The following is a 27,356-nucleotide window of genomic DNA, read 5'->3' as shown; positions in this document are numbered from 1 at the left end:
CATCCATTGCATTTCAAAAAGTTTAATAAATAATTTGATAAAAATCTTAAAATATTTCACAATTTTATCTTGATCATTTTATATCTTGATCCAAAAGGTATTATAATATTATCTAACTTAATAGTTATGGAAACTAATGATCAACTACTTGTTATACATGTTCAACGACAAATTAATTCAGTATTCTATTCTTCATGAGAAGATATTTTATATATAAAAAAAAAAGGTGATTATTTGCTGTGAAGCATGGAAACGGCTCGAAGGTGCCGTTTTGGCATTTTCGAACCGTTTCCCGTTTCGAAAACTGGAAAAACGGCCCGAAACGTTTTTCGAACTGTTTTGTGTAATTATTGAAACATTCTGGGCTACTTTAGAATGAAAAAAACATAGTTGGAAACGTATTTCCAACGAGTTGGGCAGCTACTTCTTTTTCTTCTAGCGGGCTGCCCAGCTATTTCTTCTTCCATCTGAACCCTCCCCCCTCCCCAAACGCGCACTGCTATGAGAAAATTTGGTTCTCTGAAGATTTGACTCTCTGAGAAGGTGAGAAGATATTAATCGTATGTATATATATGTGAAGTTAATGAATGTATATTTATGTACAAATATATGCAAGTTAACAGCAAGATATATATATATATTTCTATATATATTTTTAATACATTATAAAATTTATGTTTATTATTTATATTTAAATATTTTTTATTTTTTATATTAAAAATTATATTTATAAAAAACCCTTATATTTTTTTAAATTTATAGTTTACCCCGCGTTTCCGTTTTCTACTTTTTTTAAAAAAATACTGTTTTCGCGTTTTCGTTTCCTATAAAAAAATGTTTCCTGTTTCCGTTTCCGTATAATTTAGATTATTTATTTGTTAATTAGGGCATAAAGATTAGAGGGTAACCTATTTTGGAGATTGATATGGAAATAGAGGAAACAAACGACTTGAGTTTTAAGTTTTAAATTTATTTTTAATTTTTTATTTTAGTAGTCTGTTTTTAAAAAACTAAAAACTTATTATGTTTGACATTTTGAAAAACTATTTTTCAAAACAGAAAACTAAAAAATAAGCCCTGTTTGAAATTTTGAGAATAATTTTGTAATGACATTTTATTCAATAAATTTGATTATTTAGTAAATTAAAACTATTTAATGCTAGTATATTATTAAGAAATATATACATTTTAAAATTGATGAATCTTGCAATATTTTTTCTCGTTATAAAAATAAAATACAAATAAATAAATAAATTGACTTGACAAAAAAATAAAAAGTATAGAAATAAAAATAAAAATTAAAAATATGAATCGATAATTACATAATGTGATTGTGAATAGGGATGGCAATTGCAACCAAAATCGTGAGGAACCGAACCAAAATCAAATCGATCAATACGGTTAAAAACTGCTTAACTGGGTAATGGTTTGGTTTGGGAAAAAATCGAATACTATTTCAATGGGTATGGTTTGGTTATGATTTTTACTAAATTCAAATCAAAACCCAAATCAAATGTATAACTAACCGAACTAAATATACATATATATAAAAGATATTTATTTATTTAATATATTATATATACACATAATATATATTGACTAATGCATTTTTTTACACGTATTTTAACTAATGCATTACAAATATATAAAATATTTAATATTTATAAAGTAATTAACAAATAAAAATAAAACCTAATCTTAAATTATTTTATTTTTATCAATCAAATAATTATATCCAAAAAATTTAAAGTTAATTTGTAACTTTATACAACAAGAAGGTAATTTTATTATAGCAACTTCAACGTTGGACACCAAATCCAGAGCTAATTTGGTGTCCATCAGTGTTTTATACCAAAATTTTCAACACCAAATTAGTATTGTATTCAATGTGTAATACCAATTTGGTGTAAAAGATAATTTTTAAAGAATATTTTATAAATAAATATTTAATAAATATTAATTTATTTATTTAACTTAGCAAATATAAGAATAGAAAGCATTTTATTTTCAAGCCATGTTGTTGTTATTTTTATTTTAAATTTTTTTCTATTTTCATCATGTATTTTTAATTTAAGTTAATGAAAATGTTATTGCTTTTTATTATATTATTGAGTTTTTGCATTAAGAATATTTTCTTTCTATTAAGTAATTATTAAAATAAAAAAATTTCATATACATAAACAAAAATAGTTCATTTTATATTAACATGGTATTTATAAAATATATTAAATATTTTAAAATATATTCAATATTATACTCATTTTATAAATCTTAATAAAATATTTACATCGGTATATATTTTTTATAATAATTTAATTTATATTTCTAATTATTAATCAAAATATACAAATATAATAAAAGTGATAAAGAATATAAAGAGAATAAGTTATTTTGAAGTTATACAAAGAGGGGTAAAATTGAAAAAATAAAATAAAAAATAAAATTTGGTGTTGGTGAATAGTATAACATCAAATTTGATGTTATACTATTCACTCAACATCAAATTTGGTAATTGAAAATTGTGCCCAACACCAAAATAGTGTATTCGTTGGAGAGCTCTTCAATGTCAAATTGAAACTGATTCTGAAAATGGTGTATTCCTTAGAGTGTGTTTGATAGCATTTAGGTGGAAAGAAAAATATTTTCCAACTTACATGGAAAACAAAAACCATCTCTCCCTAAATAGAATTTTCCATGAAAAATAGCTAAAAACATGCTTTAATAATTGTACCATATAATTGAATTCCATGGAAAATATAGTGTGTCAAATACCAAAGATGAAATTCAATTTCATGGAATTTAATTTCATAGAGTGTGTTTGATTGCACATATTTTCCATGAAAAATCTATAATTATTACACATTTTCTATGGAAAACAATCAAACACTCTTAATTTTTCTATGAAAAAATATGTATGGTACAAGCATTTAAAGTTTATTTCCATGGAGTTCATTTTCCAATGGGTGGGGTGGTTTTTGTTTTCTAAGCTATATTACCTAGAATTAAATTCTAGGTAATGCAATCAAACACACCTCTGGAGTGTGTTTGATTGCACACATTTATCATGAAAAATAATCAAACACTCTTAAGTTTTCTATGAAAAAATATGTATGGTACAAGTATTTAAAGATTCTTTCTATGGAATTCATTTTCCAAGGGGGTGGGGTGATTTTTGTTTTCTAGGCAATATTATCTAGAATTAAATTCTAGGTAATGCAATCAAACACACCTTTAGAGTGTGTTTGATTGTATTTAGTTGAAAAATGAAAACATTTTCCATCTTCCATGGAAAATAAAAATTACCACCCCTTGGAATCAATTTTTCATAGAAATTAGGCCAAAATATGTTTTAAATGGTTGTATAATGGAATTGAATTCCATAGAAAATGTTGTGTGTCAAACAACAATGATGGAATTAAATTTCTTGGATATGACATTTTCCATGAAAATTTCATGTTATCAAACACACCTTTAGAGTTTGTCTTTATTTATTGTGAAGTTATCAAAAAAAATTATGAATGTTATTTGTAAGAGTTTGTCTTTGTTTGTTGATATGGATCAAACTAAAAAAATCATAATTAAAACTGAAACCGAATGATTTGGTTATAGTTTTTAATTCTTAAAACCAATGGATAATAGTTTGATTTTGATTTTAGTAGTTTAAGTTTGATTTGGTTATAATTTTGACAAAAATCGAAACCAAACCGAACTATTACCAACTTTAATTGTGAATGATAAGATTGCATCAAACACTTCAATAACAAATGAAATACGATTACAAGCCTCAATACAAATGTTAAAAATAAATATATTATGTAACATACATATATATACATACCTATTATTATTATTATTATATTATTTATTAAATTATATATTATACATATTATTATTAATTTCCCCCTTACTTTTCTCTCCTTTCTATGATTCCACAAGAAACTCGCCCCCTCCCCAAAAAGCCCACTCACTCCACTTGTTCTCTTCCTCTCTTCTTCGCTTTCCTTGACCTCTATATCTCTTGTGACGTGAATCCGACAACAGAGGCAATCGGCACAAAGAAGTTGGTAGGTCAACGTGGACCGACGGACGAATGAGTAGTGGTTGAGAGGGTTGTCCTTGTTGGCAACCGTCGTTTATTTTTGCCGCGGCCAGGTTCTCCACCACTGCTGTCGCCACCCACCGTCGCTTCGTTGTGACCGCTGCTTCATTGTTGTTTGGTCTTCAGCAATCATGTTTTCCCATCATTGATGGTGATCGCTGCCTTTGTTGCTTACTTCTCATGGTCGCACCTATCGTCGATCTTGCCACCACTGTTATCAACGATCTCTTGCAACTATCGTCTTGCACCTACCTCCATTGCTTACTTCCCATGGGACTTCTCTTTTTCGCATTTTGGTTGTTTTGGCTAAAACTTTTGGCTTTCCTTCACAATTTTTTTTTTTTTTTGAAAATATTTTTAAAAATAACAAAATAAACACATTTTTATTATTTTAAAAAATGAAAAACTGAAAATGACATAAAAACTAGAAAAAGAGAACGTAGTCTAAATTACATTCACGAGACCTTACTTTTGAAGGTCATAACAGCTGTTGCATAATGGAAGAGACTAAAAGAAAGCAAAACATAAGAGAGAAAAAACGAAAACAAACACAACACTGCAAAAGGCAGCTCCGTTGGCTGAGAGTCCATTTCCTTCTTCTAGACTGGGAAAAAAAAAAAGAAGACAAAATTACAAGAAAGAAGAAAGAATAACTAAAGAGTAAGAACTAAGAAATCATTGCACGTAAATTGTAGATGTGAGGACGAACATGATCTTTCGAATGAAAGGCTAGTACGAGTTTCTTCCTCACTAGTCCTACTACTACTCTACATGTTCCTCTTCAATCAGGGGTGTTGTCCCACATTGGCAATGTAACGATTTGGACGCAGAAGGCCAACCAATCGGCACCCAGAAGACTACTCGCACTTGATGGAGCGGTATATGTGGCGAACAAACAACAGAGCTGCACGGAAACCTACTGTCCCGAGCATGAGAAAGAAGCCGTAACAAATGCAAGCCATGTAGCCGAAGAAGAAGGAGGTCTGCATGAAGCCAGACATATCCGATCGAGCATAATAGTAGTATAAGCAATAGGCATAGATGAATAAGCCTGTTGATCCACCGCAAAGGAATGACCTGATAGGAACAAGAAAAGCGTGTAAAGGTCAGAGCTCCAGCGAGCAGAAATAAACCCTCAAAAAAAAAAAAAAATAGAACGAACAAGAACAAGAAAGATTCTTGCTACAAGTGCATCGAGTAAAAAGCCTTAGCACCCACAAAGCTAATACAAACACAAAAACCAACAGCATGAAGTGAAAATTCAAAATATATTCATAGAAATCCAAGCACCCACTGGAAAATAATAATCCGAGGGGGCACGAGGGCACATATTTTCTAACAGAAGGAAATTGATGGGACAAAACTGGCATTTTGGCGCTCATAATTCTTCTTCAAGACCAGCTAAGTGGGAACCGGGGGGGGGGGGGGGGGGGGGGGGGGGGGGGGGCGGTAGCCGGTGCCAGCCTCAGCCCTCCCTCAAATTTTCCCTGGGATTTGGACTATTTGGGAGGGGAGGGGGGCTGAAATCACTGATGGATCTGGGGGCAGTCCTCTCCCAGATCCATCCCTCGATCCGCCCCTGGTGTGAACTATTCATTTCTAGAATGTAGATCACTGTTGCACAAAAAAAAGTAAATCATTTTCCATTTAATTACTTGAGCACTTAGTAAAACTACTATAGCATTTTGAAACAGCAGGGTCTCAGTAACCTCTTTTTTTTTTGCTAAGTGTCTCAGTAACCAATTGCTTGAGGTAAAAATATAAAAATAAACCCAAGCTTCACTTTTAAATGCTTCATCTACTACATCTGAGACAATGTTCTCAAGTGACACAAAGTGACACTAACAAAGGACTCTTTCAATGTACAATGATATCATCTACTACCACTAACAAAGGATGCCTCCTCTCAAAGTGCTTGAGCAACCTTGCCTAAAACTTCAAGTTAACTGGAATAAATATTTGGCCCTTCAGCCTGCCGCATCTCAATGATTAGATCATAAAATTCCTAATCATATCAAGCTTCCAAGTGAATAAAACCCAAACATACTAGAATTGTAAAATCCTAAACTAATTAGAAATCTTTATCTCCATCACCACTATTTAAGAATTTAGAGAGTCAAGTAAGCAAACTTACAAGATATCAAGACCCCAAGGCACTATAGTGCCCTAAATGCATGGGCAAACTATGCATGTCGTAGGGTATAGGCTGCATGTTAGTTGCTGCACCATGTTGGGAGTAAAAGATGGATTATCTGCATTTCATGAAACATGCAGGAGGAAGCCAAAATGTGGCTGTAAATTAGAGGCCATAAAATTGTTAAGATAAAAAGGGGCTACCAAAGGGGCGGCTACAACCATGGTGCATGCCAGGTTGTCTGCTGCATGGGCAATGAGTTAGCAGATGCAGTTAAAGCAAGGTTCGGGATGGAGGATTTTCTTAAGAACCCATGCTCAAGGTTTAAAACCAACCCAAACATACAGGGCATAGAAATTTGGGATGGTATTGAGCTAAAGTGCTCAGACAGCAAGGAAGCTGCTAGGCAGCAAAACGCTACAAACAGCTGACTGAGAGAGAGGTGCTGTTGAGGTTGAGAGCATGTAACCTTGAGATTTTGTTTTGGAAACCTGTTTAAGGGTTTGTACAAGAACTTAGGGTTCTTAAGCTTGTAATTACATAACTAAAATGGATTAGGATAGGATTCAGTGGCTGTTCTGCGTGCTGCAATCAACCAAAGAATGTTAAATACAAACAAAAATGAAATCAAGGGATAGCCAGCTACGTGTGACAGGCCAGGACATATGTGGCTATGAATATTCATTTTCTCTCAACAAACCCACTTGATATATAATGGAAGCACAGCTGTACGGCTACACACACTGAGGTTCTAGATTGCCCTTGCCTGGGATCTTCATGTGGCACTTAACCATGCACACCCACACACTCAAAATCGAATCAATATAGCACATTCCTCCTTCTATGGGGTTCTACAATACTGATGCTAGCACATGAATATTTGCACAAGCAATGGACCACAAGCCATTCCCCACCCCTAAAGATCCAACTAGCACGCTCTACTAGGCATGCCCCTTTGCAAGCCTATCCACACCAACATACAATAATCACACAACACCTAGCATGCCAAGTGGTACACACACATAAGCAACCCTTGCAAGGGTTAGGCATTTCTATGGACAAGCCACACTCTGATATTGTTTCCCACATAGCCAAGTTTTTTTTATTATTTGTTGGACGAAATTCAAAGTTGAAGATCGTTTATGAAGGACAAAGCCATCCGGCCATGTAGATTGAATTACTGTAACTTATAATTTAAAGTTTGAATGTGTATGTTTAGATTTTAGGTTATCTCTATAATTTAGGAGATAGTATTTCCTAAGTTTTAAGAGATAGAATATCCTATCTCATCTCCTATTTTCTAGGAGAAAAGATAAGCATAGGTAGAGTATTTAACTTCTTGTTCTCGGCACATTTAGATTCAATCAAGCATTACTTTTCTGCTTGTTTCAAGGTATCAGAGCCTAGGTTAAGCCTCAAGTAGTTTTCCTGCCGTTTGTTTTTCCCTTTTTTTGAAAAAAATCATGGCCGATGCAAACCAAAACCCTACCCTTACAAAAACCTTAGCCACCAGTTCCCCAAGTGTTGTTCACCATTTGACTCCTTCACAATCCATTCCTAACATGTCCATCCATTCAATCGACAATCACCAACTACAAATTACTCACCATAAGTTAAATGAGAGTAATTTTAGGGAGTGGTTTCAATCAATTTTATTGGTGATCAAGGGCAAAGGAAAAGCAGGATATTTGACTGGTGCGACTCCAGCTCCTTCGCCAACAGACGCCTCTTATGGCATATGGGAGGCAGAAAATTCAACTATCATGGCATGGTTGATAAATTCCATGGAGCCTAGGATTGGAAGGACATATCTCTTCCACAAAACAACCAAGGAGATTTGAGACTCAATGCAAGAGATGTATTCAGATTTGGAGAATTCATCTCAAAGCTTTGAGGTAAGGTCAGCCATAAGGAACACCAAACAAGGTAATCTAAGTGTTACAGATTATTTTAATACTTTGGTAGAGTTATGGCATGAGATGGATTTGTTTTATACTATTACTTGGGAGAGTGCTGCTGTTAGTGTTAAATACAATAAGATGATCGAAAAAGATCAGATTTTCGATTTTCTCCATGGACTTAACAGTGATCTAGATGAGGTACGTGGCAGGATCTTAGGCACTAAACCTCTGCCCAATTTAAGGGAAGTTTTTGCAAAAGTTAGAAGAGAAGAAAATCGCCGAAAGGTTATGCTTCAATCGACTGCTAATTTAACTAACCAACATTCAGCCCTTGTTACTGTTAAGCAAGGGGATTTTGGTCAAAAATATTCTGGGAGAAAAAAGCAATGGTGTGATCATTGCAAGAGACCATACCACACACGAGAGACTTGTTGGAAGATCCATGGCAAACCAACAGATTGGAAACCAAGGAATAAACGAGAAGGCAGCAGATCAGCCTATGTGGCTGCTGCATCTGGTGAAGATGGGCCAAAACCAGGTGGAGAAAAAGGATTAAAACCAGACCTAAATCTGATAGAAAAACAAATATAGACACTGTACAAACTGCTTAATCAAGGAACAAGATTGGCTGATTCTTCTAATCCTCAACCTACAGCCTCCGTTGCTCTACAAGGTAACCCTCACTACTCTTTAGTGTCAAAACAGATTCCTAAGGATGTATAGACAATAGATACAGGGGCATCTGACCATATGTTAAATTCCATGGAATGTATGACCAAATATAGGCCATGTAGAAAGCTAATTGAGATTTCTATGGCTGATGATTCTACCTCTCCTGCTTTGGGTCTTGGTAAAGTGTGCATTTCAAAGTTAAAACTTGATTCAATTCTATATGTTCCAGGATTAAGTTACAACCTGTTATCTGTGAGTAGGATTACAAGTGACATGAATTGCAAAGTAATCTTCTTTCCATCCTACTGTTTATTTCAGGACCAAGCCTCGGGGATAATGATTGGCAGTGCTGAAGCTAGGGATGGCCTCTATTGGTTGCCCGGGAACCCATTAGAAACTGCTCCTTCGAATAAATTTGTTTTCAATGTTAACGCTAATGCCAAGGCTATGTTATGGCATAAGCGGTTAGGACACCCTAGTTTCCCTTACCTTAAATTTTTGTATCCCCATTTCTTCATTAATAAAGATCACATTTTTTCATGTGAGCATTGTACTCTCACAAAACAGTCTAAGGTCCATCATTCCATCCAATCTTACAAACCCTCATCTCCATTTCATCTAATCCATAGTGATGTTTGGGGCCCCTCTAAAATCCCAAATATTTCAGGTTCTAGGTGGTTCATAACCTTCATAGATGACCACTCTAGAACATGTTGGGTATACCTTATGAAGGAGAAATCCGAAGCTAGTGGTATCTTCAAACAATTTCATCAATTTGTTGCAAATATGTTCCAAGCTTCAATTCACATTCTTAGGACTGATAATGGGAGGGAATATTTTTCTCATGACCTAACCAATTACTTGCTTGACCATGGGATTTTACATCAAAGCTCTTGCCCCTACACACCACAACAAAATGGTGTGGCCGAACGGAAAAATAGGCATCTCTTAGAAGTTGCAAGAGCAATGATGTTCACAACCCATGTCCCTCATTCCTACTAGGGGGAGGCGGTTCTTACAGCAGCTTTCCTTATAAACCGTCTACCCTTCAAGACCTTGAACTTGAAAAACCCCATTGATACCCTTTGTGCCTTATATCCTCATGCTCCTTTTCTCCAATCCCTTACGCCTAAAGTGTTTGGCTATGTTGCTTATGTTCATAACCACAGTCCTTCTCGTACTAAGCTTGATCCCAAGGCCCTAAAATGCCTCTCCATTGGTTATTCTCCAACCCAAAAAGGATACAAGTGTTACAGCCCTATGAACCGAAAATACTATATTTCCTCCAATGATACATTCTATGAGGATATTCCCTACTATCAGTCCAACTCATCCACGGATCCTCCCACTGATCCACTTTCTACTCCCACTTTTTCACTGTCAGTGTATTCTCAAGGGGGAGAAATTATTAAAACCTCTGATAACACACTAACAGTGAAATCCCCTCCTACAATAGAAGCTACAGCTCTAGCTGACCCTGAATTAACCACTGATTCTAACACAGCAGTATCTGGCCATTGTTCTGGTCAGAACAATACCAAACCAACTGACCCTTTGTTTATTCTCGACGACCAAAAGACCAAACTAAGCTACAACAGTGTCAATCATCTCTACCAACAGCTGCTGGTCCTTCAGAAGACGGCTACAGGATTGAAGAAGAATGTTTAAAGGATAGCCCTGAAACAAGGGAAACTCTCAGCAAGGAGCATGACACTAGCAGTGATGCAACACCTGAGGACGGGTTGGATTGGGCAATGCCCATAGCTCTACGAAAGGGGGTAAGGTCTTGTGCAAAATACCCACTGAAAAATCATTTGACCTATGCTAAGTTGTCTCCTAAATTCAGAGGGTTTATTGTTAAAGTTGATAGTATAGTTGTTCCAAAAGATATCCAAGGAGTAATGCAGGATCCTAGATGGAAAGCAACGGTTAAGGAGGAAATGAAGGCCCTGGTGGGAAATGGCACTTGGGACATGGTGAGGAGAGCTTTAGACAAAAAGATAGTTGGATGCCGATGGGTATTTACTGTGAAGCATAATGTTGATGGTAGTGTTGAAAGGTATAAAGCCCGGTTGGTGGCCCAAGAGTTCACTCAAACATATGGGATAGATTATGAGGAGACTTTTGCACTTGTGGCTAAGTTGAATTCCATCCAGGTAATCCTTTCTATTGCAGTAAATTTAGATTGGCCACTATTTCAGTTTGATATTAAGAATGCATTTCTTAATGGGGACTTAGATGAGGAAATATATATGAGGATCCCACCTAGTTTTGAAGGGGAGGCTGGCATAGGAAATGCGTGCAAGCTAAGAAAATCTCTATATGGATTAAGGTAGTCACCTAGGGCATGGTTCAAAAAATTCAGCATGACCTTAATTCAATTTGGGTATCAACAGGGACAAGTTAATCATATGTTGTTTGTAAAAACCATAGAATATGGGAAGAAATCTATTCTAATTGTTTATGTTGATGATATCATTGTAACATGTAATGATCTACAAGAAATTGAAACCTTAAAAGGGCAGCTGAAGGCGGAATTTGAAGTTAAAGATCTCAGGCTTATGAAATACTTCTTGGGTATGGAAGTGGCTAGAAGTCAAGAAGGGTTATTTGTATCACAAAGAAAGTACACCCTGATTTACTAAAAGACACCGGGATGTTGGTATGCAGACCTACTGGCACTCCACTAGACAAAGGCTGGAAATCAAGAGAAGACGAGGGTGATATTCCGATAGACAAGGAGAGGTACCAACGCTTGGTGGGAATGTTGATTTATTTGTCTTTGACTCGGCCTGACATTGCCTATGCAGTAAGTAAAATAAGTCAATATATGCACTCACCCACACAAAGACATATGGATGCAGTATTTCATGTACTAAGGTATCTTAAAGGAACACCTGGAAAAGGATTAATGCTTCTAAAAACAAAAGAAAAGGGAATTGAAGGATTTGTGGATACAGATTGAGCAGGCTCAAATGAGGACAATAGGTCAACAATGGGATATTGTACCAAGATATGGGGAAATGTGGTAACATGGAGAAGCAAAAAACAATCAGTGGTGGCCCATAGTAGTGCTGAGGCAGAATTCCGAGCGATAACTCAAGGAATATGTGAAGTGATATGGTTAGAAAAGCTATTGAAGGACCTAAAGATAACCTTGGCTCAACCTACAAGGATAGTAAGTCGGCAATATGCATAGTAAAGAATCATGTTCAACATGATCGCACGAAGCATGTGAGGATAGATAGAAGTTTTATAAAACGAGAAATTGAAGAAAGAGGGATAGTCTTGTCTTATATTCCCACCAAAGATCAAGCAGCAGAGGTGTTCACAAAGGCTATGGTGAGACCGGGGTTCGAATTTCTGATTGGCAAGCGGGGAATGATGTGCGCCTACTCCACAGCTTGAGGGGGAGTGTTGGACGAAATTCAAAGTTAAAGATCGTTTATGAAGGATAAGGCCATCCGGCCATGTAGATTGAATTACTGTAACTTATAATTTAAAGTTTGAATGTGTATGTTTAGATTTTAGGTTATCTCTATAATTTAGGAGATAGTATTTCTTAAGTTTTAGGAGATAGAATATCCTATCTCATCTCCTATTTTCTAGGAGAAAAGATAAGGATAGGTAGAATATTTAACTTCTTGTTCTCAGCACATTTAGATTCAATCAAGCATTACTTTTCTGCTTGTTTCATTATTATTATTATTTTTTGTGCTAATTCACAGAGCCAAGTTTTAAGCATATAGCATTTGAATCCCACAAGCAAGTTCATTACCAAGATTCACCCATGTTAGCCAAGCTACAAGATTGATAGGACAAGATCGAATCCGAGCACATGTCCACTGCATGTCCCGTGGCAGCCAAGACAACACACCAATAACCTTCTCCATCAATTTTTTAGGAGATTACAGAGACCACCCCTACAGTTAAAAGATGAGACAAACTGACCATTTTATCCCTGTCTTTTTTCTCTCTCCTTCCTTTTCTCCCTCTCTCTCCTCCTCATTTCAGAAATTTTAAAAAAAATAATAATAGTGGCAAATGCCAGAGACCTGGGTTCTCTTAAATCTCAACCAAAATTAATAATTTTTTATACCATTAAAAATCCTCTCACCATTCCTAATAACATATCCAGAATGCAGCTAAGTATTTCTTCAATCAGTCCCCCAAAATTGAGTTTAAAGTCAGCTGCTTACCTGAGTTTTAACCTACAACTTTCACATCGACTGGCAGTTTATATGCAGCAGCCAGCCAACTTCACAGTCGACTGCCAGGTTAACCCTCAGGCCTCCCTTCACTTCTTTCCCTCTCCTTTGCCCATATAAATTTACAAAATGTCTGTTACAAACCACAGTGAATTTTGAAACTATAAATCTAGCTTACGCATAGCAATCTACCAAACTTTCTTCAGTTAACCGTGGAAGTTCAAAAACATATCTTCCCCTATCAGATGCATACTTGTTCAGCAAGAATTGCAAATGGAAACATTGGGGCACAAGTCATCATACAAACTAACCATTGTTTAACTTGTCACAACTATGACAACTAAAACTTACCTTTGCATTGTTGTTCATAACTTCATTATGCGTTAGGCTGGTCATTTTTCTTTGTTGTTGAATCAAGGTTATTAATATTAAATGAAAAACTAACACGGTACAATTAAGGATATACAACACAATTCTGAGAGATATTGCTTTTTTTACCTCCACATAGAACATATATTATTCTTTTAAGTTTCTATAACAAACCACCACAAGAACTAAGTGAAGTAACAGGCTACTTTTTTGTTTGTTTTGAGAAAAAGGGCAGTCAGACAAGAAGTTATTAAGAACTGGATACACAGTCCATGATAATTTAAAAGAAACAAATGAGGTTAAGGGGGAGAATAAGCAATCAACTGGACTCCCAATGGCTAAAGTTAACACATTTGACCACCAAAATAATCTGTCAACTGCTTCTCTAAACATGGAGCAAATATGAAATAATCACCAAACTACCAAACAATTCTCTTTCGAAAAGTAGTCATCACAACAAGAAGAAACTACCACCAGTTAACTGCATATACCAGAAACTAACAGACATTTCAATGTGCAGGAAGCAAAAATAAAAATAGAAATTGAACTGAAGACATACCTCCACCACCACTCATGATCTTCAGCAGCAAGTTGAAAGTATGTCAAAGCCACAGTAATAAAAGCAGTAACAATTAGGAGAATGATGAAGACGATAAATAAGATGCTGTATATGGTGTAAATTCTGTGACCCCATACACTGGCAAATATGTAGTACAGTTCAATATAGATTGCACTAAATGGCAGAAAACCAGCCATTGTCATTTGAGGAAGTGTTCCACGATACCATGGTAATGATGGGATCTCTCTAGGATATTTTGTTGTCCTTACAGGAGCCTGAAACTCAGCCTTGCTATTCTTTCCTGCGATACCACCCAATACCAGCAAAGGTGATGTAACAAGAGTCCATATAAGAACTATCACCACAATGGTACCAAATGGCAGTGCAGCTGTGGCACTGTAAAAAATTGCAACAGAGTTGAGAAAGCAGAACGTGACAAAGAGTGGTCCACAAAACAGGCTCCCAGTCAATAACAAGTTTCTCACCTGCAATGTCACAGGTAAAAATTAGATCAGCATTTTCGCACTATATTTACACAGCATTGTTAGGGAAAAGGTAGAAAATCAGAAAAAGATACCAAAGCTAACATTCTACATCTGTCGGATCATAAAAAATGGAATTGACAACATGCATCAGATAAATTGGATGCAGAATATATTGTTAAGTCTCAAAATGACTTCGAAAATAAAAGGAACAATTAAATTTCATTCAAGTTGGAGATGAGCTAAAACCAACCAATTCCAGAAACTCAAATGTGATAATTCATGGGAAACAAAAATTAAACTTTGTTTGTGGTGAAAAATATGCTATTCACTGGGAAAACAACGTAGTGGAAATTCATTAACAAAAACTGCAGCAATAGCTTCCCTTCTTCCATAATCTCAGATTAGGCTTAAGAGAAATGTATTGGAAAACATTATGTTCTTCCTCTTTGATGTAAAATCTGAAGTACTTGTACAAGCTCCAGGGTGAAGGAAGGACTTGTCCACTAACCATTATGAAATCAGGTCCTAAATGAGGTCTAAAAGAAATGCATTTCTTCAGACATGTCCCTCAAGAAACCAAATTCTGACCTCTATTACTCTCTCAGACAATATCATACAGAAGTTTGAACCATGTGCCCGTGTGCATCAGGAACTGGATTACAAAATAAAAACAAAAACAAACAAACAAAAGAGGTGAGGGTAAAAACAAAACAAACCACCACCCCTACCAACAAAAAAAGCACAACAGAGCAGAAAAGAAAGAGATTTCCTTTAATAGCATGAATATAACACTTAAAATCTATAGGAAATATTTATAAATTGCAAAGATTGGACCATTTGTATTTCATGAAAACAATACACACTCTACTTCTCCAACTTTTAACACAATAGGCTATATAAAATTAGAAATGAGGTTTAGTCATAATAAGATTCCTATTGAAGATAAGATGAGTTAGACGCAATTAAGATGGTTTTGTCAAGTGAGAAGAAGACCAATAGAGGCTCTTGTGAAGAAAGTGAAATGAATGGGACAAGTCTTTAACAAAAAAGAGATAAAAGAAGACCAGAAACATGGTTAAAGGCTCTTAGATATGATATATGGGCTTTACAGAAGATTATGCCATAGATAGAAATAATTGGCAAGCTAGAATTCATGTAGCCAACCCACCTAAAGGGATTAAGGCTTGACGTGTTGTTCTGTTGTTATAAGCTCTATAAATTCTGACATTATATGACAGTTTATGCTCTCCAGTTTCTATATTGAAATAGGATCCTTAAGAGCAAAAACCTTATAAAGGTTCCAAAACAGGACAAAGCAACAAACAAAAGGTTATAAGAAGTCTCTAAGAATTGGAGACAAGAACTCTCCAACATAAACCTGTAAAAGTCATAATCAAATTTATGGCCACATACCCAATTTGTTCCTTCCAGCTGGCAATAGAAAGAGGCTGCTGTATACCCTGCAATCCCAGATGTGAGTGCATAGATGACAACCAGAGCAGTAAACAAAGCTCCCCTGTTGTATGGATAGAATACACCCACCAGTGCAAGTACAAATATGAAAATTGTACTGACAGGAAAATGCACAAGGATTAGAAAGTTATTGGTGAAAGCAACTTGCTCAATCATGTTGAACCAAATTGAATAAAACGCTCTAAAAACATCCTTACAGGATAAATAGCTGGGTGCCAGAACCCAGAGCTGCTGCAAACAATGATTTGTGATTGGGGAACCTAAACACATCGCCATGAATGTACTTCCACCCAGTTTCTTCTTGATCATCATCCATCTCCTCATCGTGAGTATACCTTTTACAGATAAAAGATATCCAATAAACATTTAAATAAGGATTTAGTGCATAGAAAAAATGACATCAATAGATGAGAAATGTTTCTTACTTAACAAAATCATTCTTCAGGACTCGCATTAAAATTGTGGCAAGAAAACCAGTCAATAAGAGAACAGTCACACAAGAATTGATTATTGAAAACCAATGGATTTCTAAGTGATGTGGTTGTGAAGAAGACTGTGAGTATTTCTCCATCCGCTTCTCAAAAGGAATGTTAGTTTCTTTCCACTTAACCGTGTACATAAATTCTGCATCAACTGCCTTATCCTTGGTAACGTCAATAAGGGAATTATGGTCAGCCTGCACATTAACCTCGATGACACGATCCTTATTGTAAAAGATCTCAAAGTGAAGATGCTTAAAAAGGTAATACTTGTATTCGCTAGGATCAGCTTTGCCTTCTCTGTCAACCTTTCCCAAGAAACCCCAGATGGGCAAATCATCATAGTACATTTGGAAGTAGTAGTCTTTTGCTACAGCTTTTCGGAACCGAGCAACTTCCTCCTTGGTGAGCTTCTTTTTGCAAACACGTTCAGGGTCTTTTTCAATTAAAAACTCAAGATTATAGGGTGCACTGACTAGACGGTCTCCATTCAGTACTTCACCAAGTGCTTCCTTTTTCTCTTTGACATGAGCTGGCATAGAATTCCACCACTGATGTAAACATCCATGAACAAAATCAAACTATTAAAAATAAATAAACTAAGAGGAAGACTAAATATGAACCTGGGACACAGAAAGGAAGATCAAAATATCTGTATGTCTCACTGCAAAATACAGAAGGAAGCATGCCATTAGCCCATTATTAGTGAATAATTTGTGCATGTGCATGTATGTGAAATATATATATATATCTAGATACACATACATTGTACTTCAACTAATTTAAGAAAGTAACCACACACAACAACAATGAGAACAGCAGTAAAATACAGTTGCAATGTGTTTGATCATGAGCACCAATAAATTCATACCATAGTTGTTGAATCAAGATTCGAATCGAAATCCTTATTTTATGAATCATGAATCGAGAATCGAATTGAATCGTAAAATTTGGTATACATTCTTAATTTCAACTATAAATAATATATATCCATAGAAAATAAATAAATATAATATATTTTAATAAATATGATGGATCATGTGGCCAATGGGAAAGACGCTTGTCTACAAGGCAAGAAATGTGCCCACCATGATCAATTCTTTTAAATATAAATAGATAAATAATACTTCTAAATATATTTGCTAAGTTTAAAATTATACCAAAACTATATTCATATTTTAGGTGTCTTAATTTTTTTGCTTGTGATCCTTCCAATTCGTGTGATTCATATTTTCAGTGTTGATTCTTGCAATTCTATGGCCCCGTTTGTTGCAGCTTAATTAAAGAAATTATAACTTATAGCTTCTTAAATTATAGCTTCTAAAACTTAGAATAAGTTGTGAACCTGTTTGATGCAGCTTCTTAGAAGTTGTAGTTAAGTAGTTGTTGTGTTTGATACCATAAGCTGTAAAATAACTTATTTTTGTATAATTGTCCATAGTACCCTTAGTAGTTATAGAATGGTAATTTAAAAATTAATTAGTGTATATGTATAAATTTCAAGTGTTATAAAAAAATTAATTAAAGTATAGAGAGAGAGGAAGATGACGAGAGAAAGGAAGAGATTTGAAAATGGAGATGGCGGTGGAGAAGAAAAACCCATGATTGCGTAGACAAGAGGGTAATTCTTTGCTAAAAATAAGGGCAAAATTGTCATAAAAATGTAATTATTTAAGCAGAAGTTGTAAAAGCTGGGGTACCCCAGCTTTGAAAAAGCCAGCTTCTACCCCTTCTAAAAGCTAGTAGAAGCTATAAATTAGAATTCTATAAGCTAAAACAAACACTACATCCCAACTTTTTTGAAGCTAGAAGCTAGAAGTTGCAGCTTTTAAGCTGCAACAAACAGGGCCTATGTCGATTCTTCTACAATTTTGATCCACCATATAGAGTTGACTTGTTTGCTATATGAATCGATTTGACTCGTACAATTCGAATAGTGAATTGTATGATTCTAATAGCAATGATTCATACATAAAGGACATACTATCTAGATTTGGAGGTTCAATTTCAATATGGAAGTGTCATGACCCAAGAATCTATTGAAAGGCAATATAGTAATAGGTTGATAATAGTTGTTAGAAGATATTTTAGATATTTTAGCAATTGGTTATAAGCACATGGGTGCTGTTATGCAATTAGTTAGGAGCAAATATGCCTATATAAGGCTATGTAAACGGATGGGAGGATATGATTGAATGGATAAATGAAAACTGATTCTCTCTCTACAATTCTCCCAAATTTCCCTCTCATTTCTCTCTACTTCTCTCCCTCAATTCTCGCTACATTCTCTCCCCATTTCTGTCTATTTCTTCCTCTCAAATATTCTGCTCTTCATTCTATTCATCAGCTCCTTCCGATTGTCAATCCAATCCTAGGCTAAACCCTAGGATCATGACAAATGGTATTAGAACAGTCTATCATTGGCTGTGGTTTTGATTCGAGTTCCAACGGTGATTATTGGTGAGTTCTGACGGTGATTATAGGCTGCTAATTTTCGATCGAAGGAGAGCAAGTAGTTTCAACTCGAAACTGTATGCGGATTCCGTTCAAAGAGATGGATTCCTCCGACTTCTTTGCTGGTGAGTTCCGACACCCTAGGCTGCTAATTTCCAAGTCGGAAGGCGTTTGAGGCGAGAATATGAAGCTTGGTAGCAGGCGAGCCAGGAAGTCGCGACTGTTGTAGGAGTTCCAAGAGATCGCGGGTGTGTAGCGGGGTTCGGCTGGAAGGCAACGAAGAAAGGGTGGTCTACAACCACTGAAGTGTGATTGTTGAGGCGAGCGTGAGTCCGTCAAAGTGAAGCAGATGACCCAGAGAGTTGCTACCAGACCGATAAGGTTCCTGTAGGCGCAGCTGGGTGTTGCAGTTATGATCGAGAAATTCCAACTGGAGTTCCATGGGGTACTGTCGCTTTGATCGGTCAATGATTTCGACCTAGACGGTAAGAAGGGATCTGGGCGACTCCTTGAACCCATTGTAGTTGCTACCAAATTTCGGAAATACTAGAGGCGAGCGCAATTGGGCTGGGAGCCTGTGGACGATGATTGGGTGGGTTATCACTGGCAAGAGGTTCGCGACTGTTGCAAGTCGAAAACAGCAAGGGAGCAGGTTCCGTAACCCACTGCGACTTGAATATTGGAGGCAACGCTCCTCAAGGAAGAAGCAACGACTGAAGTCAGAATTGAACTTGGATTTGGAAGGCGTAGCCGAGTAGAGCAAACTTGGATTTGAAAAGCAAAACTGAGCAAAGTCACTTCAGCTCGGAATTGAAGACGAGGTAGGCTAGGAGAGGTCTGTAGTAATACCGAGTTGAATTTGGAGGCGATTCAGAGTGGTGCATCGGTAGTTTCGTGGCTGGAAACGTTGCTAATCTCAACCTAGATTTGAAGAGGAAGGTGGATAGCTGAGGCCGAAAGAAGAAGCGCGACTGGGAAGATCGTTGAACTAGTTCAATTCCATGTGAGAAATGGATTCTTCCAGCTCATCCAGCTCGTTGATTGTTGGTGTTTGAGGCTGTGAGCAAAGGGAGACAAGGGTTAATTTCGGCTTTGAATTTTGAGATAACTTGTTTGAAGAAGAAGCAGTATGTATATAGCTCCTTAGTCTTCAAAGTCTGTTGTTGGTGAAAATGCAGCCAAGGGGAACAATGCATATATGAGACCATTAGAGTCTCAATTGCAGCAGGAGAAAGCTTCCTTTTCAGCTGGAATGGAGCCTCAAGGGCAGCCAAAGAAGGCTGCATTTTTAGTTGGCAGCAACAGGGACAAAGGGACAAGCAATGAGATACATGATGCGAGCAAGGAATTTGGTCTTATGATACGCGAGAAGTTGCAAGAGTTTGCAATGATACTATCTAAGGAGTATCATTACAGTTTTCCCACCGAATACTTTGATGACTATCATGGAAGTTTTAACAAGGAGGAGTTTCTTAAAAGGGAGCAGACAAGGCAGTAGTTAATACACTTGAATGTGCCAAATGAGGGCTGGCAGGAAAGAAATGAAGGGTTAAGCCAGATTGCAGATTTCTCTTCCAACCAAGGTAAGTTTCTTGCGAATTATGACCTTAATAGTAGCTCTATCCACCAACAGCAGATTCAAAGTGATGAGGAATTCTTGAAGCCGGTTGTAGCCGGGGAAAAGCTAAAGGAGGCAGTTGAAGAAGTCAAAGGTTTTGTCAAAGGGGACAAAATTCCCACTGTTGTATTGGTTCTTCCTCTAGTTGGTAAATCCGAATGCTTGTCTATTACATTGAAGGACGAACAGATGGCTGGAAAACTAGTTAGTCAACCCTCTGTATTCAAAACAACACACAACGAAGATGATGAGAAGGGAGAAACATATGTGGTAGCTGGTCGGTTGCGTGAGTTTCGGAATGATCGACATTTGAAGGATGTAGGGTTGCAGATTTCAGCTATTACCTGCGACAAGGAGCAGCTAAATTCATTGAAGGCATTTGATGTGGACACATTGACAGCTGAAAAGTATCCAAGAACAAAGAAGAAGCGGCCTAGAAAGGGAATGATAAAAGAAAGAACAACCAAGCTAGAGAGAGTTGGTATTGGTTGAGGAGCAATGGCTAAATTGTTGTAAGTTCTTGGGGACAAGAACTCTTTCAAGGAGGGGGAATTATCATGACCCAAGAATCTATTGAAGAGCAATATAGTAATAGGTTGATAATAATTGTTAGAAGATATTTTAGCAATTGGTTATAAGCACATGGGTGCTGTTATGCAGTTAGTTAGGAACAAATATGCCTATATAAGGCTATGTAAACGGATGGGAGGATATGATTGAATGGATAAATGAAAACTGATTCTCTCTACAATTCTCCCAAATTTCCCTCTCATTTCTCTCTACTTCTCTCCCTCAATTCTCGCTACATTCTCTCCCCATTTCTGTCCATTTCTTCCTCTCAAATATTCTGCTCTTCATTCTATTCATCAGCTCCTTCCGATTGTCATTCCAATCCTAGGCTAAACCCTAGGATCATGACAGGAAGCAACTAAGAATCCATTCGAATCCATTACCCATTTCCATTGCAGATCAAGTTTTTCATTTCACAAAAGGTTGACTGTATTCTTCAGCCTTGCAGATTTATTCTCATGGCCTTCTTTTCAATTTCATAAACCTATAAACTTCATAAATAAAATTATCTCCAATAAGCTCCTCTGATAGGACCTTAAACCTAAACTGCTAGGTAGAATACACTTACAAATTAAAAAAAAAAATCAAAATTAACCTTGGATACTTAGTATCTATTTTTTATTTAATCTTTTCTTGATAGATAAGACATGCATACACAAGCAATCAAAGTTGAACAGCAGACCTGTTTTTGAGGTGGCAATAGATACAACTTAAGCTAATAGGTTTGGCCAGACAACCTTTTGCTTTGTCATGTCTGAGTTTAGGCTTGCTAATAAATTATTATTCTATTCTAATCTACCCCTTCCTTTTAGCTCATTCTTTATCCCATACACAGTGAGTTTGGCTAAGGGAACGCACAAAAAGTAGATCCTTTTTGAAACAATATCAACTCACTTACGCCTGATAAATCAATATGAAAGTAATTTGGATATGGAAGTTTCTTGTTGGATGAGTTGAGCTTGAGCATAGAATGCTATTTTAATTTGGACTGAAATTGATCAGAAAATGTTCTCATTCAACCCACTCACCCCCCAAACCAATAGTCTTGCCAAAGGAGTGCACAGAGGGATTTTAGAGTGCAATTGCATTGTTTCTTGTATTTCTATTAACTCTATTTAACTATGTAAGTACATAAGTATTAATATAATTATTATACCATACATTGAGAAATATGAAATACACAATATTTTATTCTCCTACATGGCATCAGAGCAAGGTCCCAAACCCTAACTCTAACCAGTACTGCCCGCCACTATTGACTGCACTGGTGCTGCTCACCAACCGTGTATCCTCACCAGTCATGCAACTTGTTTGCGATCATTCTTGCAATTTATGGTTGGAAGATCATGACTTCCAGGGGCTCCATTTCAGTGATTTCTTGTTTGCGATCTTCCTCGTGATTTCTGGTTTGAAGATCATGACTTGCAGGTGCAATTCCTTGCTTCACAACTGCAGATCTGGTTGTAATCCTCCAGGTCACTTCACAACTGCAGATCTGGTCATAATCCTCCAGGTCAGTTTGCAACCTCTTAGTTTCCAGGCGATTTTCAAACTCGATTTCTGGTTCTTGGCTCTCTTACTGATTATTTGGTTAGGGTTATGTTCTGATTATCTGATTCAGGTTTGTAATCATTGTCATGTCTTCATCCACAATTATCCTACCCACATCAACAACTTTTACCATTCCCCAATTTTCGGGCACATCAGTTATTACCCTAGAAATATTGAATGGGAACCATTATTCTTCTTGGTCTGCAACAGTGAATATGGTTTCTCGAGCAGTGCCTCTCTTTTTGGCCCTGATTATGGGGACACTTTTTCCCTTCTTGCCAAAATCTCCTCTATTCACCTCTTCTTGTCTCTTATTGCTATGTTTCACTGGACTCTCCATAAACTAGATATCAAGAATGCCTTTCTTCATGGTGATTTAAAGGAGATGTATATGGAGCAATCTCCTGGTTTGTTGCTCAGGGGAGTCTGGCCTGGTGTTAATGATATAGTTATTATAGAAAATGATGATGCTGGTATAATTGAGTTGAAAGCTCACCTTCAATGACAATTTTAGACGAAGGATTTGGGCCCCTGAATTTGTTTGGTATTGAGGTGGCTCGGTCAAGCAAGGAATCTATGTGTCTCAAAGTAAGTACACCTTGGATATGCTTGAGACAAGGATGCTTGGATGTAAGCCTATAGATACCCCAATGGACCCAAGTATCAAGTTGCTTCTGGGATAGAAGGAGCCTATGTTTGACCCTAGGTGCTATTGTTAATTAGTTGGCAAACTTAATTACCTCACAATCACCCATCTTGATATCTCATTTGCCATGTGTGTGGTAACTCAGTTTCTAGGTTCACCTTGTGACAGTCACTAGGATGCAATGATTCGTATCTTTGATATATTAAAGGTGCCCTTGGTCAAGGCGTGATGTAGCAAGATCGTGGATATAGCCAAATTGTGGGATATAAAGATATACTAATTTGGCAAGATCTCCTACTGACAAACAATCCACATCTAGATATTGTGTATTTGTTAGTGGCAATTTAGTCTCTTCAGAGAATAAGAAACAAAGTGTTGTTGCTAGGTCCAATGCAAAAGCTAAATATAGAGCAATGGCCCTAACAACTTGTGAGTTAGTGTGGTTGGGACGATTAATTGAGGAGTTAGAAGTTATTCAAGCTATGTAACAATCAGGCTGCCATGCACATGCATGTTGCTTCTAATCCTATGTTCCACAAGAGAACTAAGCACATTTAGATTGAGTGCCACTTTGTTAGAGAAAAGGTGCTTTCTAGGATGTTGTTACAACATTTGTGGGCTCCAATGATCGATTGGTTGATTTACTCACTAAGTCACTTAGAAGCCCTCGTGTGAGTGACATTTGTACCAAGTTGGGTATGCTTGATATACATGCTCTAGCTAGAGAGGGAGTGTTAAACTATATAAGTATATGAGGGTATTAATGTAATTAGTGTACCCAATATACTCTTGTAGATATACCTTGTATTATACATTGAGAAATACGAAATACACAATATTTATTCTCCTACAAAATTAAGAAGACAATTCCTTTATCATCTTTTAAATAAACAATGAACAAGTGCGGGTACATCCCTATGAATGTGCTACATGGAAATTTCTAATATGCCACATCACCTACATACAACACAAGTCAGCCTCACAAAGGTGACTCATGGATTGCCACGTTGACTATACCTTGAGGACCTCCTAAAGGAAGTATGCTTAGGCATCCTTAGCTGAAGACATATAGGTGCCTCCTCATTGCCACAACTCGGACCCACAAAAGTAACTTGCGGATTCTCATGTTGACTATTACCTTGAGAAGTGAGAACCTCAAGGGAGTACTTTTAAGTTTTAGCAACTCTCTCCATATGCGACTCCACATGGCTCAACCCAAAACTAGGATAAGACAAGGCCTAGGATTCTCTCCTTACAAGACTTTGATTGAATTGTCGATTAGAGACTAGAGCCTAAGGTTTCCACAATGCAAAAACCCCTTGAAGAAAGGGGCACTCACCCATCAACAACTAAGATAGAAAAGCAAAAAGTTGTCACTCAAACATATAATCACTTTTTACCTTCCAGAAATGTGTCCTTGGTTAGGGTGCTCAGTCACCACCACTTGTGGTGGATAAGAAAAGACACAACTGCTTCAATTAGGAAGGAAAAAAGAAAATAAAAGAGTAAAAGACTCAACTGCTCTTAGGAGATCAGCCATTGGCAGCACCACTCCTTAAGAGCAGCAAGTCAACTCTCCCTTTTGTCAGGTCACATAGGACAAGGACCTGATCCAACCTCCTACACAAAGGCAGGACTGCACTTATGGCCCCCATAAATAGAAACCCTCAGCATATACTCTCTCATCAGCTCCTCATTGCCTCTCTCTCTCTCTCTCCCCTATTTGCTTAGTCTCTCTCCCTTCTCTAGCAATCTTAATCTCACCATTATCTCATTTCTCTCATTGTCCCTCTCTTTGTAACCCCCTTTCTCCACAAAACCTAACCAATATCCACATGGCTCTTAAATTCACAATGGGAATTGCCACATGGGCACATACAATCCAAGTTCATCAACAATGGCTAATTCCTTGCACCTCTTCCTCTCTATTTGGCACCAAGTATCTAGATTCTCTAATGCCGCTCTTTCACTTGCATGAGAAACCTTTTTGAGTTCCTCAAGGATGCCAAATGAACCAAATAGCAAAAAATGCTTGATTATACCCACTAAAAGCTCCAATACCAAGGCAGTTTAGTGAGCTCAAGCCAAACATTTAAGATATTTATTTAACAAGCTCAATACAAGAAAATGATGGATCAATTAGATAGATTTCCCTTAAGGTGAAAATGAAATCGAATGAGCTTCCAAAGCAATATGATCAATGAAATGATGGTTCAACAAGAAAATACAGACGTTCTATACATGAAATATTCATACCTGACAAGGTTGTGGCAACAGGTAACAGCTACAATTTGTTCATGCAAAATATCCCTAGAATATGTTTCTACTAGAATTTATAGGTGACAATTTCTAGTGCAGTAGCACCAAAGAGTCATCACATAGCATATTTTTATGCAGAAGATGAGTATGCAGGTGGACAACTACATCTAATAATGATGTGGTTCTTCAATGGATCACTATGGCATCAATTCTCCAACCTTCTACTATTCTGAAAAGGAAATTTTATATGTCATACCTAAAAGGTATTAGTACAGGCAAACTGGCAAAGTGCAAATAGACATGGCAGGAACACACAAGGAAAATTCCAGAAGCATAAAAAATGACAAGACAAGAACACACCAACAAAACATATATTTTATATATACATGATGTAATATCGTATCGAAGTGTTCTGCTCACATAACATACAGGAGAATAACATGTTCGTGCTTCCTCACTTGATGCCCTTCTTTGTTTTTTTAGGGACAATTAACCTTTACCCTTTGTATTTGGGGGCGGGGGTGGGGGGGAGAGAAGTGCCCCCATATAATTTAAAAGTTGATAACAAACTGAAGACTCATCAAATCAATAATACTTGGATACTTGGCAATTAGATTCAATGAGGTGGGAAGTTTGTAAAATGGCTTCAACATTTTAATTCTATTAAATTTGCTTGCACTGCATTACATAGGCTTTTGAGCAGCGTGCCCAAATATGCATGTGTGTATGCTTACGAGGAAAACAATCTGAAATTGATGAACCCAGAGCAAGCAACATCCCGTGAGACAACCTCCTGTCTAGCCCAAGTGTAAACAGGTGGTCTTCAGAAGTCATCGGATAATATTAGGAAAACACCTAGACACAGAGGCCACTCTGTCGTGGTTTGGCTTGTCCTCCATTTGTGAACAAGGTTTGCCCCTTTTAATGTGTCTTTTCTTTCTATAAACAATCACAAATGGAGGAGGAGGAGGTGGGAAGAAAATAAAACACCGATTGGTGTCCTTCAACCTGTGTCAATATTTCCCCTCTTGCCAATTGTTCAAAACAAAAGCTCGGTTTGCACCATTAAAACTTTAAACCTCTGCCTTCATTTACTGAAGAGAAAACGTGGAGTTGCAAACTTAAATAATTCCCAAGCCCAGACAACTGATTCAGTTTTAAACGTCCCTCACCTCCCCCATATGAGTCGGTGATGACCACCAACAAAGTGAACTGAGCAAATGCTGCAGAGTGCCGACCCTCAGCGTGCACCTCAATTTCAAATAAACAATAAAGAATGCAAGTAAATGTATGGTTTATGGTCGAGATCCAGGTAAGGAATGCACAAAACCATCATTTGCTAAACCATTCCGCATAAATTCAACCCAAACCCCAATAACGGAGCGCTCAGATACCCAAAAAAAAAAAAAGACTATATTTCTATCAATACCATTCAACAAGACATGGATCAGGGGTGATCGGTACCTTGGATTGTGGAAGGGGCCGACCTTGTTGACGTATAGGGGGACCGGATCTCCAGCTTTGTACCTGTGGTCAGACCCGCCCGATATGACCTCCGTCACACAGTTAGTCACCAGTAATGCTACCACGACGACGGCGACGCCGGACCAATCCATCGACTTCTCTATTCTCTCTCACGAACCCTCGGGCGGAGTTCTAGCGAGAGAAGGATAGAGATTGAGATTCAGATTCAGATCACAGATCAAATCTCGATTAATCACGAGCTTTTGTAGGGAAGCGGGAAGGAATCGAAGGCGACCGGCGAACCGAGAACAGACGAAAATGACCGGTTACCTTGGATCCGAACTTCAAATTTGATGCTTCATTCTTATGCTTCCGACTTCCCGTTTACGTTTGGATGCCTGGAATTAAAAAGGGA

The 27,356-nt window shown here is 37.0% G+C and overlaps 1 protein-coding gene across 1 annotated transcript; it reads right to left on the bottom strand.

Moving 5' to 3' along the window:
- Positions 1-4,479: 4,479 nt before the first annotated feature.
- LOC127803900 (transmembrane 9 superfamily member 3-like) lies at positions 4,480-27,356 on the bottom strand. The gene is made up of 7 exons (XM_052340513.1): positions 26,942-27,356; positions 17,003-17,043; positions 16,326-16,911; positions 16,098-16,235; positions 15,841-15,997; positions 13,943-14,427; positions 4,480-5,176 (listed from the first exon to the last, which is right to left on the bottom strand). Exons 1-7 carry the CDS (start codon positions 27,091-27,093, stop codon positions 4,957-4,959), a joined length of 1,779 nt encoding a protein of 592 aa, XP_052196473.1. The 5' UTR covers positions 27,094-27,356; the 3' UTR covers positions 4,480-4,956.

The sequence above is a fragment of the Diospyros lotus genome, chromosome 6 (genome assembly GCF_014633365.1).
Source record: "Diospyros lotus cultivar Yz01 chromosome 6, ASM1463336v1, whole genome shotgun sequence".
Classification (NCBI taxonomy): Eukaryota; Viridiplantae; Streptophyta; class Magnoliopsida; order Ericales; family Ebenaceae; genus Diospyros; species Diospyros lotus.
This window is presented reverse-complemented; position numbering and strand designations above follow the sequence as displayed.

Coding starts and splice junctions, on each gene's coding strand:
- LOC127803900 (XM_052340513.1), bottom strand. CDS start 27,093: ATGGATTGGTCCGGCGTCGCCGTCGTCGTGGTAGCATTACTGGTGACT. Junction 15,998..16,097: donor GGCACCCAGCTATTTATCCT/GTAAGGATGTTT, acceptor TTTTCCTGTCAG/TACAATTTTCATATTTGTAC. Junction 5,177..13,942: donor GATCATGAGTGGTGGTGGAG/GTATGTCTTCAG, acceptor TGTTCCTATCAG/GTCATTCCTTTGCGGTGGAT.